This window comes from Nannospalax galili, unplaced genomic scaffold (assembly GCF_000622305.1).
Source record: "Nannospalax galili isolate Female #2095 unplaced genomic scaffold, S.galili_v1.0 scaffold415, whole genome shotgun sequence".
Classification (NCBI taxonomy): domain Eukaryota; kingdom Metazoa; phylum Chordata; class Mammalia; order Rodentia; family Spalacidae; genus Nannospalax; species Nannospalax galili.
This window is the reverse complement of record NW_008337494.1, coordinates 1,420,189-1,434,517: the sequence shown is the minus strand read 5'-3', so window position 1 is coordinate 1,434,517 and position 14,329 is coordinate 1,420,189. Positions and strand designations below refer to the sequence as shown.

Genomic DNA, 14,329 nt, shown 5'->3' with positions numbered 1-14,329 from the left:
TTCAAAATAACAAAATAAAATAGCTTTTCTTCCTCAAAATTTATTTTGTATCTTAATGATTTATATTTTGATGATTAAAAGTTTCACATTTTTGGGCTGGAGAGATGGCTCAGCAGTTAAGAGCACTGGCGGCTCTTGCAGAAGACCCGGGTTCAGTTCCCAGCACTCACATGGTGACTAGCAACCATCTGTAATTCCAGTTCTAGGTCCTTTGCCCTTTTCTGACCCCTGTGGGCAGTGCATGACATGAGTGCACTTAAATACACACACATAGTGTACTGATACACATAAAATAAAAATAATAAAGTTTTAAAACTTAAAAAAAGTTTCATATTTTTATTCAACTTTTTCCTTCTAAGACCTAAGTACAAGTCTATCAGATTCAACCCAGATCTCATGTTTCTCGGGAAAGCAAATACTTACTCGTGGTTGTTCTGAAGTAGTTTCAGAATGTGATCCATTTGTGACACTAGTGACACTTAAAGGGGATACTTCAACTGTAACATCTTCTAGACCTGGGATGGATGACAGCTGAGAAATGCAAATGAGTGTTAGCATGTCCTAAGTACAAGTCTATCAGATTCAACCCAGATCTCATGTTTCTCGGGAAAGCAAATACTTACTCGTGGTTGTTCTGAAGTAGTTTCAGAATGTGATCCATTTGTGACACTAGTGACACTTAAAGGGGATACTTCAACTGTAACATCTTCTAGACCTGGGATGGATGACAGCTGAGAAATGCAAATGAGTGTTAGCATGTGAAGATCATTCTAAGTGAATAATAAAACCTTTACCTGTAAGGTTTTTAATAGCTTTTAAATCCTAAGCACATTGCATAGGTTCATAAAATATCATCTTTAATTCTCCATGTCATAAACTAAAAGTGAAAGTCATTCACAAACACTTTTGAAACATTTTTTCAAAAGTTTAATTTAGTTGATAACTATTCTTTTCCTACAATTTACTTTTTTAAATAGAGATTATTTTAGTATAAGAATTAAGGGCATATAAGAATTGGAGTCAGACTGCCAAAGTATGCTCTACTACTAACAAAGTCTGGCTCCTTTGGCCAACCCTCCTTATATCCCTATTTTTACCACCTATAGTGGGGATGAGAAAATTCACCTTATAAAACTATTTCAAAACATTTTTATTAGCAAGGTATGGTGGTACATGCCTTTAATCCCAGCACTCAGGAGGCAGAGGCAGGTAGATAACTGTGACATGGAAGTCTACCTGAAGCTACAGGGAGCCTCTCTCTCTCTTTCTCTCTCTCTCTCTCTCTCTCTCTCTCTCTCTCTCTCTCTCTCCTCTCTCTCTCTCTCTCTCCCTCCCTCCCTCTCTCACACACACACAACCAACCAACTAACTAACCAACCAACCAAACCCCACCATTTTTATTAAAAATGCCTGGTTACAAAAGTATAACACACTGCATATGTATGTGTACAGTATATGCATATATTTGTGTGTGCACGTGTGGATAAACATGTATGTGTGTGTTTCAGTATATACATGAAGAAGCCAGAGGTCAATGTCCAGACTCTTCCTCAATTACTTCTTCTCCTTATTTTATGAGAGAGTCTCTCACTGAATCTGGAGCTCATCTACCTGGTTGATTAGCTGGATCCTCCTGACTCCCAACTGAACTCAAATTGTCAGGCTTATGTAACAAGAATTTTCCCAACTGAGTCATTTCCCCAGCCCTCTAGCACATTTTAAGTTTTCATTACTTGGGATATTCTTTATATTTTAATGTATGGCATGGCTCATTTTTCTTTCTTTAAACATTTATCACTTAATGTTACCAGAATATGCTGCTTCCCATATATAATAAGTGGGCAAATTGTCAACATTCAGACTAGAGTAATAAGCATTTCAACAGAAAAAAGATAAGCAACTCAGGTTAGATTTGCAAAGTCTTTTCTGATCTTATCCAGGTAATGTGATACAGGTTTTGTCAGTTGTTTGGCGGGCTCTGGGGATTGATTCTATGGTACTAAGGTTAAACTGCTCATACAGTAACTTAACTGTGTCCTTGAACTCTAATTCCATGAAAATTCCCCAATCACTAAAATAAGATACAGTCATAATAAAGAATAATGGAAAAATATCAGCAGTACTAAGATCTCAAGCAGCAATACTCATTGAGAACTGTTGACTGATGACAGTACTTAGCACAGTGGCTTTGGCCCAAGAGACTATCTTAGATATGTTCAAGGCCAGGTATTTTAAATTTCTGTGCTAGAGAAATGTTCCAAAGAAGATGTACTTGCTGAAGCCCACAGAAGACATAGAAAGTACAGCTACACATTTTGTTTCTTATTCTAAGCACGATTATAATTTTTCTTCCTCAAATATTCAATAAATACTTTGATTAATTTAAAAAAGATTTTAATTAAATTCATTTTTGAACTGATACATAAAAACAAGAACACTTGGGACTTGGAGAGATGGCTCAGCAGCAGTTAAGAGCACTGGCTGCTCTTGCAGAGGACCTGGGTTCGGTTCCCAGCACCCATATGAAGGCTAACAACCATTCTAACCCCAGTTCCAGGGAATGTGATAGCTTCTGGCTTCCATGGACACTGCACATAGATGGTGCCCTTACATGTAGGTAAAACACTTATATGCATAATTTAAGTTTTTTAATTTTAAAAAGAAATGACTAAGTTAATGTGTAACCCCCGCCCCCCCTTTTTTTTGTCTTTTTGAGACAGAATCTCCCTATAGCCCCAGCTGGTCTGAACTCACAGAGACCCGCCTGCCTCTACCTCCCAAGTGCTGGGTTATAGGTATGAGCCACCACGCCCGGCAGACTAAGTTCATGTTTATAAGAATATCATTTCCTTATATTTATATTTTTTAAAATGTACAACACTGTACTTCATAGATATAGCGGTTAGATTGAATTCACTCCAAATACAAAGTATGACTGACAAAGATGGTATATGTACAGCAGCTTATCCTGTATTTAGAAATACAAACCTTTGCATCTAAAATATTGAGAGTTGTTTCGATTTGTTGGATACGAAGAGAAAGGTCTGCCAGTTTCTAGAAAAGATAGAGACATAAGAATAAAATCTGATTAAAACTGAAAAAAAGGGGCAGATTGGACTCAGCACATTATTTCTCTGTATATTTATAAATGCTTTGTATGTTTATGTAACAATAATAGTCAAAGAAGTGGACAAAAAACTGGGGGGACATGAGAGGAGTTGGAGGGTGACTGGGAGGCATGGAAGTAATGCAAATATAATACCCATGTATGAAATTCTCAAAAATAAAATTTAAAAGTTATTAAAACCATGATGTAAGTATTTTTCATTTTCTAGTATACCACTGTCTTGTTCACATGAATTGGAATGGGAACAAAAATATTCCATTACCTTTATAAGAATGCTTCACAGTTTTTTTTTTGTTTTTGTTTTTGTTTTTGTCTTTTTTGAGACAGGGTCTCCCTGTAGCCCCAGCTGTCCTGGAAGTTACTATGTAGACCAGGCTGGCCTTGAACTCACAGAGATCCGCCTGCCTCTGCCTCCTGAGTGCTGGGATTAAAGGTATGTGCCACCATGCCCAGAACAGTTTTTAAAATATATTCACTAACAGAAAAGTTAACCTTTCCGATTTTATCAAACTTATTACCAGAGCAATAAATCAAAATAAAAACTCAACCCAGGTCAGTCTTTTGTTATATTCTCAGGACCCAGAACAGTACCTAAAGCTTAACCAAAGATTAATAATTAGCCAAAGATAGCCTTACACAGAATTTGCCTGTATAAATTACTTAAACAAATAAGGAACTATAATTCAGTCCAAATTCAGACTTCTCAAGGTTAGAAAGTAAAAGGGGGATAAAATGGGAAGATGAAGAATTCATTTTAAAAAGAATTAAGAGAAAAAGTTGTTTTTTACAAAAGCAAAATGAAGCATCTACTATCAAACTCAAGATAAATCAGAACGAAGAGCTTAGCATGCTCAAATCATTGTACAATTTATCCATCTAGCGCCGGGAGATGGCTCAGTGGATACAGCATTTGCCATTCAGGCGTGAGGACTAGCATTTGGATCCCCAGCACCCACACAAAAGCCAGAGTGGCGTGATGGCCCGCCTGAAATCCCCGCTTTCAGGAGGTAGAAACTGGAGGCCCAGAGCAAGCTGGCTAGCAGAGCAGTTTGACTGGTGAGCTCCTGTTCAGCAACAGACCCTGCCTTAGTAAACAGAGAGCAACTGAGGAAGACATCTGATGTCATCCTGTGGTCTCCACATGCACGCACACACACAACTGCACACAGTACCCATACACAGAACATGCATGCACACACATGCGTACCACACTCACAAAAATTATCTATACACCTATATACTTAAATAAAAGTAACAATGAAATATAATACAGAAAAACATTTACTGAAAACTCCCTAATTCTAACATTATTATATTTGGTTACATATTCCAAAAGCAGTTGTCCAGTTTACTCCCTGGCAGAGAGGCAACCTTCTGTTTGTTATCTGGGATAATATAAAAATCCTTACTAGGGCTGGAGAGATGGCTCAGTGGTTAAGAGCACTGACTGCTCTTGCAGAGGACCCGGGTTGGATTCCCAGCACCCACATGGCGGCTACGAACCGTCCTTAACTCCAGTTCCAGGGGAATCTGAAGCCCTCTTCTGACCTCTGCAACACTGCACAGCACGAGTGCACTCACATACAGGCAGGCAATACACTCATACACATAAAATAAAAACGATAAATAAAATATTTTTTAAAATCCTTACTAAAGCAGAACTTGAATGCCTGAAGGTCATTCTCCCACCACTGAATACTGGTAGACAGGACCTAGTGCTTCTTTACAGGATACTCTGAGATGGGATCTAGCAACATTGCCTATGCTGGTCTTCAACTCCTGGGCTCCAGGCAGCCGCCTGCCTCGGCCTCCCAAATAGCTGGGACAACAGGATCATACCACTGCATCTGGATGTCATGTGAAATTTTTAAGAAGCCTCTTTCATGTTTTGCAAGCTGGAATGGAGATGCACAGTATCTCACCTCACTCTTCAGGAGACAAAATGCCCTTGTGGATGGTGGAGCAGACTGGAATAAACTGCTCGTGGGTATGAAAGCTATTCTGCTATCAGCACAACCAATGTGTGAGCAAGATAGTACACAGTATTATTTAGCTAGTATGTTGTAGTTTATTACAGCATTGCATCTTTTCTCACACCTAATACAAAGTGTAAAGCTATTAAACATTTTTATTAAAGATTTTTTTTAATTAGGTGTATGTGTGTATGTCTATGTGCAGGTATGCACACCCAAGTGCAGGTGCCCATGGAGGCCAAAAGAGGGCACTGGATCTGCTAGAGCTGGAATTACAGGCAGTTGTGAGCCCTTGATGTGCTTAGAACTGAACTTGGATCCTCTGGAAGAGCAGTACATGCTCTTAGCCACTGAGCCATCTCTCCAGTTCCCATGAAACTTAATTTTAATATGATCATCATGACATCTATAAAGATGTGATCTAGAAATAAAACATGCAGAATCAAATTTTTCTCTTTTCTTTGAGATAGGGTCTCACTATATAGCTCAGGTTGACCTCAAACCTGCTATAAAGTCCAGGCTGGCCTCAGACTCAGCCCTCTTGTCTCAGTCCTCAAGTCTCAGTGCCGGGCTTGCAAGTGTGTATCCCCACACTCCAAAAGAACCTAGTTTTAATGGCATCAAGACCAAGTTTAACGTTAGGATTTGTTCCTGATAAGCTTTTATGTAAACATAAATACAACTTATAAAAACATAACATGCTTTCCAAATTACAAGCCTATTCCTGAAAATCATACACATTCAATTTCAAATTTAATCAATCTCTTTTCTTAATTCACTAGAAAAGAAACTGTATAACAAATTAATTTCTAAAATGATAATTTCAAATTGGTCAAAAATGGGTATATTGGTTGCAGTAACATGAGCGCAAAAAGGGAAAATGATTTCAAAATTTAATTTTTTGCATATGGATGTGTGTATGTGTTCATGTGTGTGCAAGTACACAAACATGTATGCATAGGGGGGCAGAGGTCAACACTGGCCTCTTATTTAATGGCTCTCCACTTTATTTTTTAAGATAAGGTCTCCAGTTGAACCTGGGGCTCACCAATTCATCTCCTGTCCTCGAAACTTAATTTTTATGTTTTTTTAAATTTTTATTATTTTTATTTTATGTGTGTGCGTGCATTGCCTGCATGTAGGTAAGCGCACCTGTGTCACGCAGTGCCCACAGAGGACAGAAGAGGCTGTCAGATCTCCTATTTTATGTGTGTGCGTGCATTGCCTGCATGTAGGTAAGCGCACCTGTGTCACACAGTGCCCGCAGAGGACAGAAGAGGCTGTCAGATCTCCTGGTACTGGAGTTATGGACAGTTGTTAGCTGCCATGTGGGTGCTGAAATTCGAACCCGGATCTTCTGCAAGAACAGTGTTCTTAATTGCTGAGCCATCTCTCCAGCCCAATTTTATGTTTTAACATGCACATACAATAGGTACTTTTAAGCAATAATCATCGTAAATATCTGAGCACTTATGTATGATATACTATATCTGTAACATATCATTCAAACTCTCATGGTGAACCTATGCAACAGGAACAATTTTGTTAATTTTAAAGAGAAAAAGATAAAGTGGTATTTCATCCAAGTAAAATCACCTGATCTAAAACACTTCAACTTCAGAGTCACTACTTTTGATAGAACTTTGCTAAAACATGGTGGTAAACTCTTGGGTATTACTGACAGAGTTTTTATAATCCAGAGTTCAAAAATGATCAATCTGCTTCTCATTAAGACCTACTGCATTATATATACTAGGAATCGAATTTTTCTGATCTTGGAAAATTTAATAAGCTGCGTGCCATTTATCTGGAATTGTTTTGTCTTTTATACAGGGTCTCACAGTATAGCCCTAGCTGGACTGGAACTCACTATATAGACTAGGCTGGCCTCAAGCTCAGAGACCCACCTGCTTCTGCCTCCTGAGTACTTGTTTTAAAGGTATGCACCACCATCTGGAATTATTTTTTAAAAATAAGCATTAAAAATTCTTGTGATTAGATTACAAAACTGTCACCGAGTACTCAGTCGGTGATTCACATGGGGTGGGCTGAGGATTAAAATAAAGATCTTGGCAAATAAAGGAGTAAAAATGTTAAGTTTATTTGGAAACCTTACTGATTAGAGCGAAGATGCTTAGAGAAAAACTGGGTGTTCAGAGCAGCACCCTCCCTCCCTGTCTGTCTGTCTGTCTGTCTACAGGACACAGAGCAGAGCATTCTGGCAATTCTTTCCCTTGTTGCTCATCTTCCCCACTTCCATCTGCTACAGCCAAAGCCTCATGGAAATGAGATGGCCTGCTTCGTAATAAAACCAGACTGCATGGAAGACTTATCCATGCAAAACACGAGAGACACTGGTAGAAATATCAATATATTTTAATTTATAACCATTTAGCTGAGTGTTCTTGATAATTTGAGAGTAACTTTTCTAAATAACTGTGGGGTCAGGGCTTGAAGGGGCATCATTTCTTACTACAGCTGCTCCTACCTATGGCGTAACTAGATTAACTACCACAAACATAAGTTCACGGAGAAAAAAAGCTTAGCGGTTTTGGGTTCTTTTGGTCTTTTTGAGACAAGGCCTCCCTGTATCCCCAGCTGGCCTGGAACTCACTACGTAATAGGTTGGCCTCAATCTCATAGAGATCTACCTACTTCTACCTCCCAAGTGCTGGGATTAAGGGTGTGCACCACCATGCCCACCTTGAAAACTCAGCAGTTTTATAGGATATTTAAGTTCTAAAAATTCTTTCAAATGGTCTAATTATTATTTTGAGAACTCATCTGAGGAGTGCTGAGTACATTAAATGATTTTCACAAGTGCTATAACAAGAGAAAACAATGTATTATTTTCAGATAGCATTTAACATCTGCAACTCAAAAAACCAAATTAGAGAAGGCTAATTAATACCTTTATGGATTCCCAGAATGCATATCCACTTCTCTAAAAGAATATTTTTAAATTATTTTTAATTTTATTTTTATTTGTATGAGCATTTTGCCTGCATGTGTCTAAGTGTACCTGTATCATGCAATGCCCTCGGAGGTCAGAAGAAGGCATCAGATCCCCTGGAACTGGAGTTATGGATGGTTGTTAGCTGCCTTGTGGGTGCTGGGAATTGAACCCAGGTCCTCTTCAAGAGTAGTCAGTGCTCTTAACTGCTGAGCCATCTCTCCAGCCCTCTAAAAGAGTACTTTAAAGTAACAGATCTCAATAAATTTCACTGTGTTGTTTATGTCCTAGAAGCCAGCAAGAGAAGCATGTGACACTTTAGCCTACCCACTGTAAAGGATGTAGCCAAAACCCCAAAACAAAGAAAGGTATAAGAAAAGCATATAGATATGTGTATGTAAACGTTAAGTTCAATAGTAGGCTTGGATATAAAAGATAAACAATATAAACTATATAAAAGATAAGTAATATAAGAATTTTAGATGAGAATTCTCAGCATCTCTGCCTGTATTTAAAGATTTTTAGAAGAAAAATATTAGAAATGATTTAAAACCCAGTATTGTGTATAACAAAATCTGGGTCAAAATAACACATCTGCACCTTCTGTTTACAAAGTATCTTTGACATTATAATCCACTGCAGCTGAGTGTCTGCTCAGGTTTACTGCAGTAAGAACTTGCACTGGCCCTGCTGACTGAGCAATGGACCGCCATACAATTTTGCTGACTAGTGCAAGAATAGAAATGCTTACTGGGGATTTGAGAAAGTAGAAGAGATGACCCTAAGTAACTCTGTAACTTGGGTCTGATTCAACTACTTTCCTTTTTCTGGCCGCTAGTCTCAGCAGGCATAGAATTATTTACTAAGTAGCCTAGTATGCACAAAGTTTTGAAAAAGCTGAGTTCTTTGCAAAAACACAGCTCTATACTTGTTATTAGAGAACTCTTAAAAACTGTAAAACATAAAAAAAGAACCTCGGCAATTTGTTTCAAATTTAATTCCAGCTTTAGTTTAACTGACTAAAACTTACAATTTAGGTTTAAGTCAGATCACAGGGGTCGGGGAAGCCTTTTCCCTCCAGTTCACTTCTAATGCAAAAATCAACAGCTGATGTCCCCCACCCCCGGCCCGGACACACACACAAACAGTCATTTTGGTTCCTGTTAAAGGCTTTACATAAACAAGGACTACAGTCTTCCTAGGGACTATTAAATCGAAAGCTATTCCAGAAAGCCACATTGATCTTAACTTGAGAGAAAATGGGCACTTTGCATTTAGATATATACATGATATCTTCAGAATTTATCGTAGCACAATTACATTAAGTAGATATGGAATAGCAAAATGAACATGAATCTAAAAATGGATTTTGAAATAGTTACAAAGAAAATGATGGGGGCACTAACTGCTCTTGCAGGGGATCCAGGTTCAATTCCCAGAACCCACATGGTGGCTAAGAACTGTCCATAACTTCAGTTCCAGGGGATCTGATGCCCTCTCCTACCCCCAAGGGTACTGCATGACACAGGTGCACTTACATGCGTACATATAAAATGAAAATAATAAATCAAATTTTTTAAAAAAGCAAATGATCGGTATTCAAATTAGAAGGGACGGAGTAGCAAGATGATTTGAGCTTTTCCAGTTAGACCAGAGCTGGACTCTCAGTTTTGCTCTGTCTGTGTTGCCATCAGCAAGTGAGAGTCGCTAGCGCAGCTACAAACATGGGGGACTCAGCTATTCACCAGGGTGAATGAATACGCCAATGAACAAACAAGTTAACTTCACATCTTACTTTGTGGATCTGCCAAAGGGGATGACTGGACCTCTCTCAGAGGCTGCAGCTGCAATGATTACATGCATGTAAAGTACTTAGCTGAGTAAGCACACAATAAATATCAGTAACTGCCATCTCACCCAGTGAACAGCCTACAACTGACAAGACATACAAACTGCTAATATGAATTGTAAATAATGGATTATAGTCAATACCAGAGTATACACATAAAACACAAAAGGGCCAAACACCAGCAAGATGGTGACCTAGGACTTTCCAGCACTCGCCCACAGGCAGAAGCATTAATTTGATCAACCATTCACATATGACAACATCTTTATAAGCACCAAGGAAAGCAGGTAAGAGATTATAACTCTAAGGTAAAACACAGAATTAAGATGTATGAAGAGGGCAGGAAGGACCGCTTCACATTACTGGGTTCACACTTCACCCAATCCCAAGGAACACAAAACAAAACAAAACAAAACCAAAAACAAAAACCTCTACTTGGGAAAGCAGGGAATTGAGCATTACACTTTACCTCAGAGCTCAACACAACACTCACCCCAATAAAACCTAGCACAGTACAAACCTCAATGGCCCCAGATACCTGGCCACTACCCAATGATGGAGTCTTCAGGCCAACATCACCCAATCCCAAGGAACACAAAACAAAACAAAACAAAACCAAAAACAAAAACCTCTACTTGGGAAAGCAGGGAATTGAGCATTACACTTTACCTCAGAGCTCAACACAACACTCACCCCAATAAAACCTAGCACAGTACAAACCTCAATGGCCCCAGATACCTGGCCACTACCCAAGGATGGAGTCTTCAGGCCATTTCCTATCAGATTCCAGAATCTCAGGCTTCAGGCCTGCTCCACTACCAGGTCTACCCCAATGGTCTCAGGCTCCAACCTAAGACTCAAGACAGCCTAAGGTTCAGGCCAGTCCCACTGACCTGGTCTGTAGGCCTGCAATAGGGCCAAGTTGGCCCCAAAGGCCCTAGAGTCTGAACTGCCCTGAGAACCAGGTTTATCCTTAGTGACAGGATGAGCCCTGGACTTAGCCTTCAAGGCAGGCTCTGTGAGTGCAGGCTTCAGGTCTGCCCCAGATTCCAGGCCCATCTTGGAAGACTCAGTGTCCACACCTGGCCAGATCTTGCAGACTCGAGCTCAAGGCCCACCCCACTAACAAGTCAATCCCTATGGAACCAGGCTTCAGGATAGCATCTTACAGACCCAGGCTCTAGAGCCTCCCTTGCAGATCCAAGTCCTAGGCTCACCCCATAAGCCAATCAGTAGACCAATCTCATTGGGTCCAAGCTCTGTGTGCAACCAAGGAAGTGAGATCCCAGTACCAAAACCTATAAAATAGTGATGAAAGAAATTAGACAATAAATGGAAAGATATCCTGTGTTCATAGGTTTGAAGAATATTGTTGAAATGTACAAACTACCCAAAATGGTTTATAGATTTAATATAATCTCCATCAAAATTCCAACACTACTTTTCATAAAAATAGAAATTGTAAAATTCCTATAGGAACACACACAACTGCACAAACTCAAATAGCCAAAACAATCATGAATAAAGAGCATAGCTGGAAACATCAAACTTCTTGATTCAAATGGATAGTAAAGCTACAGAAATCAAAACAGCATGGGACTGATTTTTAAAAAAAAATGGCCAGAAGAACAGAATAGGGCACACAAATTAAATCCACACATTCATGGTCAATGGATTTTCACAAACATACTAAGAGCACACAACTGAATAAAAAGGACAGTTTCTTTAATGGTATTTCAAATGTATATGCAAAAGAATAAAATAAGATCTTCATCTCACACCATGTACAAAAATCAACACAGCCAGGTGTGATGGCACATGCTTTTAATCTCAGCACTCGGGAAGCAGGTGGATCTCTGTGAGCCTGAGGGCAGCCTGGTCTACACAGCAAGTTCTAAGCCAGCTGAGGCTAGATGGAGACCCTGTCTTAAAAAAACAAAATAACAAACATAAACAACCAACCCCCAAAACAACCTCCCCAAACCAAAAATCAATACAACATAGGTAACTTAAATATATGACCTGAAACTATAAAACTCTCAGAAGAAAACAGGAGAAAAGCCTTATCACAGTGGTGTGGGCAACGATTTTCCAGATATGACCCCAGTAGTACGGGCAGCAGAAGCTGGGATAGGCATGTATAATGAAACCAAAGGCTTCGCACAAGCAATGAAACTGCCAGTGGGGCTATGAGACAACCTGTGGAATGGGAGAGCATATTTACAAACCATCGGATACTGGGTTAATAACCAAAATATATAAGAAACTCTAACCACTCAGCAGTAAGAAAAGAAATAATCCTATTTTAAGAAATGGGGAAAGGACCTGAACAGAGAATTCTCAAAAGACAGAAGTGGAATAGACACATGGAGAAAAATGTTCAATATTACTAATTATAGAAAAATGCAAATTAAAATGAGAATGACCACCCTAGCTGTCCACCAACAGATGACTGGATGATGAAATTTTGGTGCATATATAAAATGAAATACTACTCAGCTCTAATGAAAAATAAAATAGTGTAATGGACGGACCTAGAATTACAAATATTAAGTGAGGGCATCTAATCTTAGAAAGTAAACATCCATGTTTTCCCTAATATGTGTATCTTAGCTGATAATGTATACATGAACATTTAATAAATGCATGTGTAGATATACTATAATATTTAGAAAGGAGAATAAGGGTAATATTTTTTAAAGCATAGGTTTTGTTTTTTTCTTCACAAAGGATATGTGAATTCAACTTTCTGCATACTGAAATAGCAAGAACCATTTCTGAACATCATTAAGAATCCAGTACGTGTTATCCCTTTGAGGCAGTGAGTGTGAAAATTGGGCTATCTTTTCATTCCATTGACCAGTAATGCAATAGGAATTAGACATGACTAGCCACTGAATACATTTTTAACACTGACCCACTTAGGAAAAGTGATTTTTTGTTGATGTTAAATTTATTTTGTAACCTGAAATTTTCCCCTTTTCTTTTCTGTTCAAAACTGTATCAAATAATTCTATTATAGTGTTATACACTAAGCAATTGTATTGCTGTATGTAAAGTATGATTCTTTAAAAAAAATAAAGCCCTAAAATATTAGAGAATAAATCAGAGTGAGCTATCACCTCACATCTGTTAGAGGATTATTATGAGATTAAAAAAAAAAAAAACTACAAGAGCTAGCATGACTATAAAGAAAAGGTACCCCATGTATACAGTTGGAAGGAATTTAAGTGTGCTGGTTGGTCTTTGTCAACTTACACAAACTAGAATCACCTAGGAGGAGGGAACCTCAGTTGAGGAATTTCTTAAATCCGATTGGCCTGTTGGGCATGTTTGTGGGGCATTTTCTTGACTGCTGCTTGATATAGGATGGCTCAGCCCACTGTGGGCAGTGCCATTCCCTAGGCAGGTAGACCTGTATAAGAAAGGCAGCTGAGCAAGCCAGGGAAGGCAAGCCAGGAAACAGCTTTCCTCTCGGGTTTCTGCTTCAGTTCCTGCCTCAAGTTCCTGCCCTGACTTCCCTCAGGGATGGACTGTGACCTGCACATGTAAGATGAAAAAAACCTTTTCCTCCCAAAGTTGCTTTTGGTCATGGTGTTTATTTCTGCAACAGAAAACAAACTAGAACAATAAGTTAGCAGAACTATTTTGGAAAACAGAAAAAAGTTCCTCAAAAAAATATATACCAGACCAGGCATGGTGGCTCACACCTTTAATTCCAGCACTCTCACTCACTCTGTGAGTTCAAGCCCAGCCTGGTCTCCATAGTGAGTTCCAGGACAGCTGGGACTACAGGGAGACCCTGTCTCAATAAGAAAAAAAATAAAAAATAAATCAATAATCCACTTGATGTGGTGGCACACACCTTTAGTCCTAGCTCTTGGGAGGCAGAAGTAGGCAAATTGCTGTGAGATCAAGGCCAGCCTGGGATGATTACATAGTGAGTTCCAGGCCAGCTGGTGCTACACAGTGAGACCCTGTCTCAAAAAACAAAACCAAACAACAACAAAAGATCCAATGATCCTACTTCTGGTTCCACAATTTAAAAAATGAAGTCAGTATATAGAAGGGACACCTGCACTCCTATGCTCATTACAGCATTAACAGCCAAGATACAGATGACTAAACAAACAAAATATAGTACATATACTCAAGAGAATACTCTAGCCTTAAAAAGGAAATCCTGTCATTTGTGACAACATGGACAAACATAGAGGGCACTATGTTAAGTGAACTAAGTTAGACACAGAAAGAGAAATACTATATGATTTCACTTCTACTTGTAATATGAAAAATTCAAACTGAAAAATACAGAGTAAAAGGCCGGGTGTGGTGGCGCACGCCTTTAATCCCAGCACTCAAGAGGCAGAGGTAGGCAGATCTCTGTGAGTTCGAGGCCAGTCTGGTCTCCATAATGAATCCAGGCC

The 14,329-nt window shown here is 39.0% G+C and overlaps 1 protein-coding gene across 2 annotated transcripts in view; it reads right to left on the bottom strand.

Moving 5' to 3' along the window:
• Washc3 (WASH complex subunit 3) overlaps positions 1–14,329 on the bottom strand; it is a 47,603-nt gene that overhangs the window by 30,482 nt on the left and 2,792 nt on the right. For both annotated transcript variants that reach the window (XM_008832612.3, XM_017798035.2), the window contains exons 3-4: positions 2,989–3,054; positions 624–731 (exon numbers count right to left, since the gene is read on the bottom strand). In XM_008832612.3, the coding sequence (XP_008830834.1) occupies positions 624–731; positions 2,989–3,054 (174 nt within the window). The remainder of the gene's footprint in view (positions 1–623; positions 732–2,988; positions 3,055–14,329) is intronic.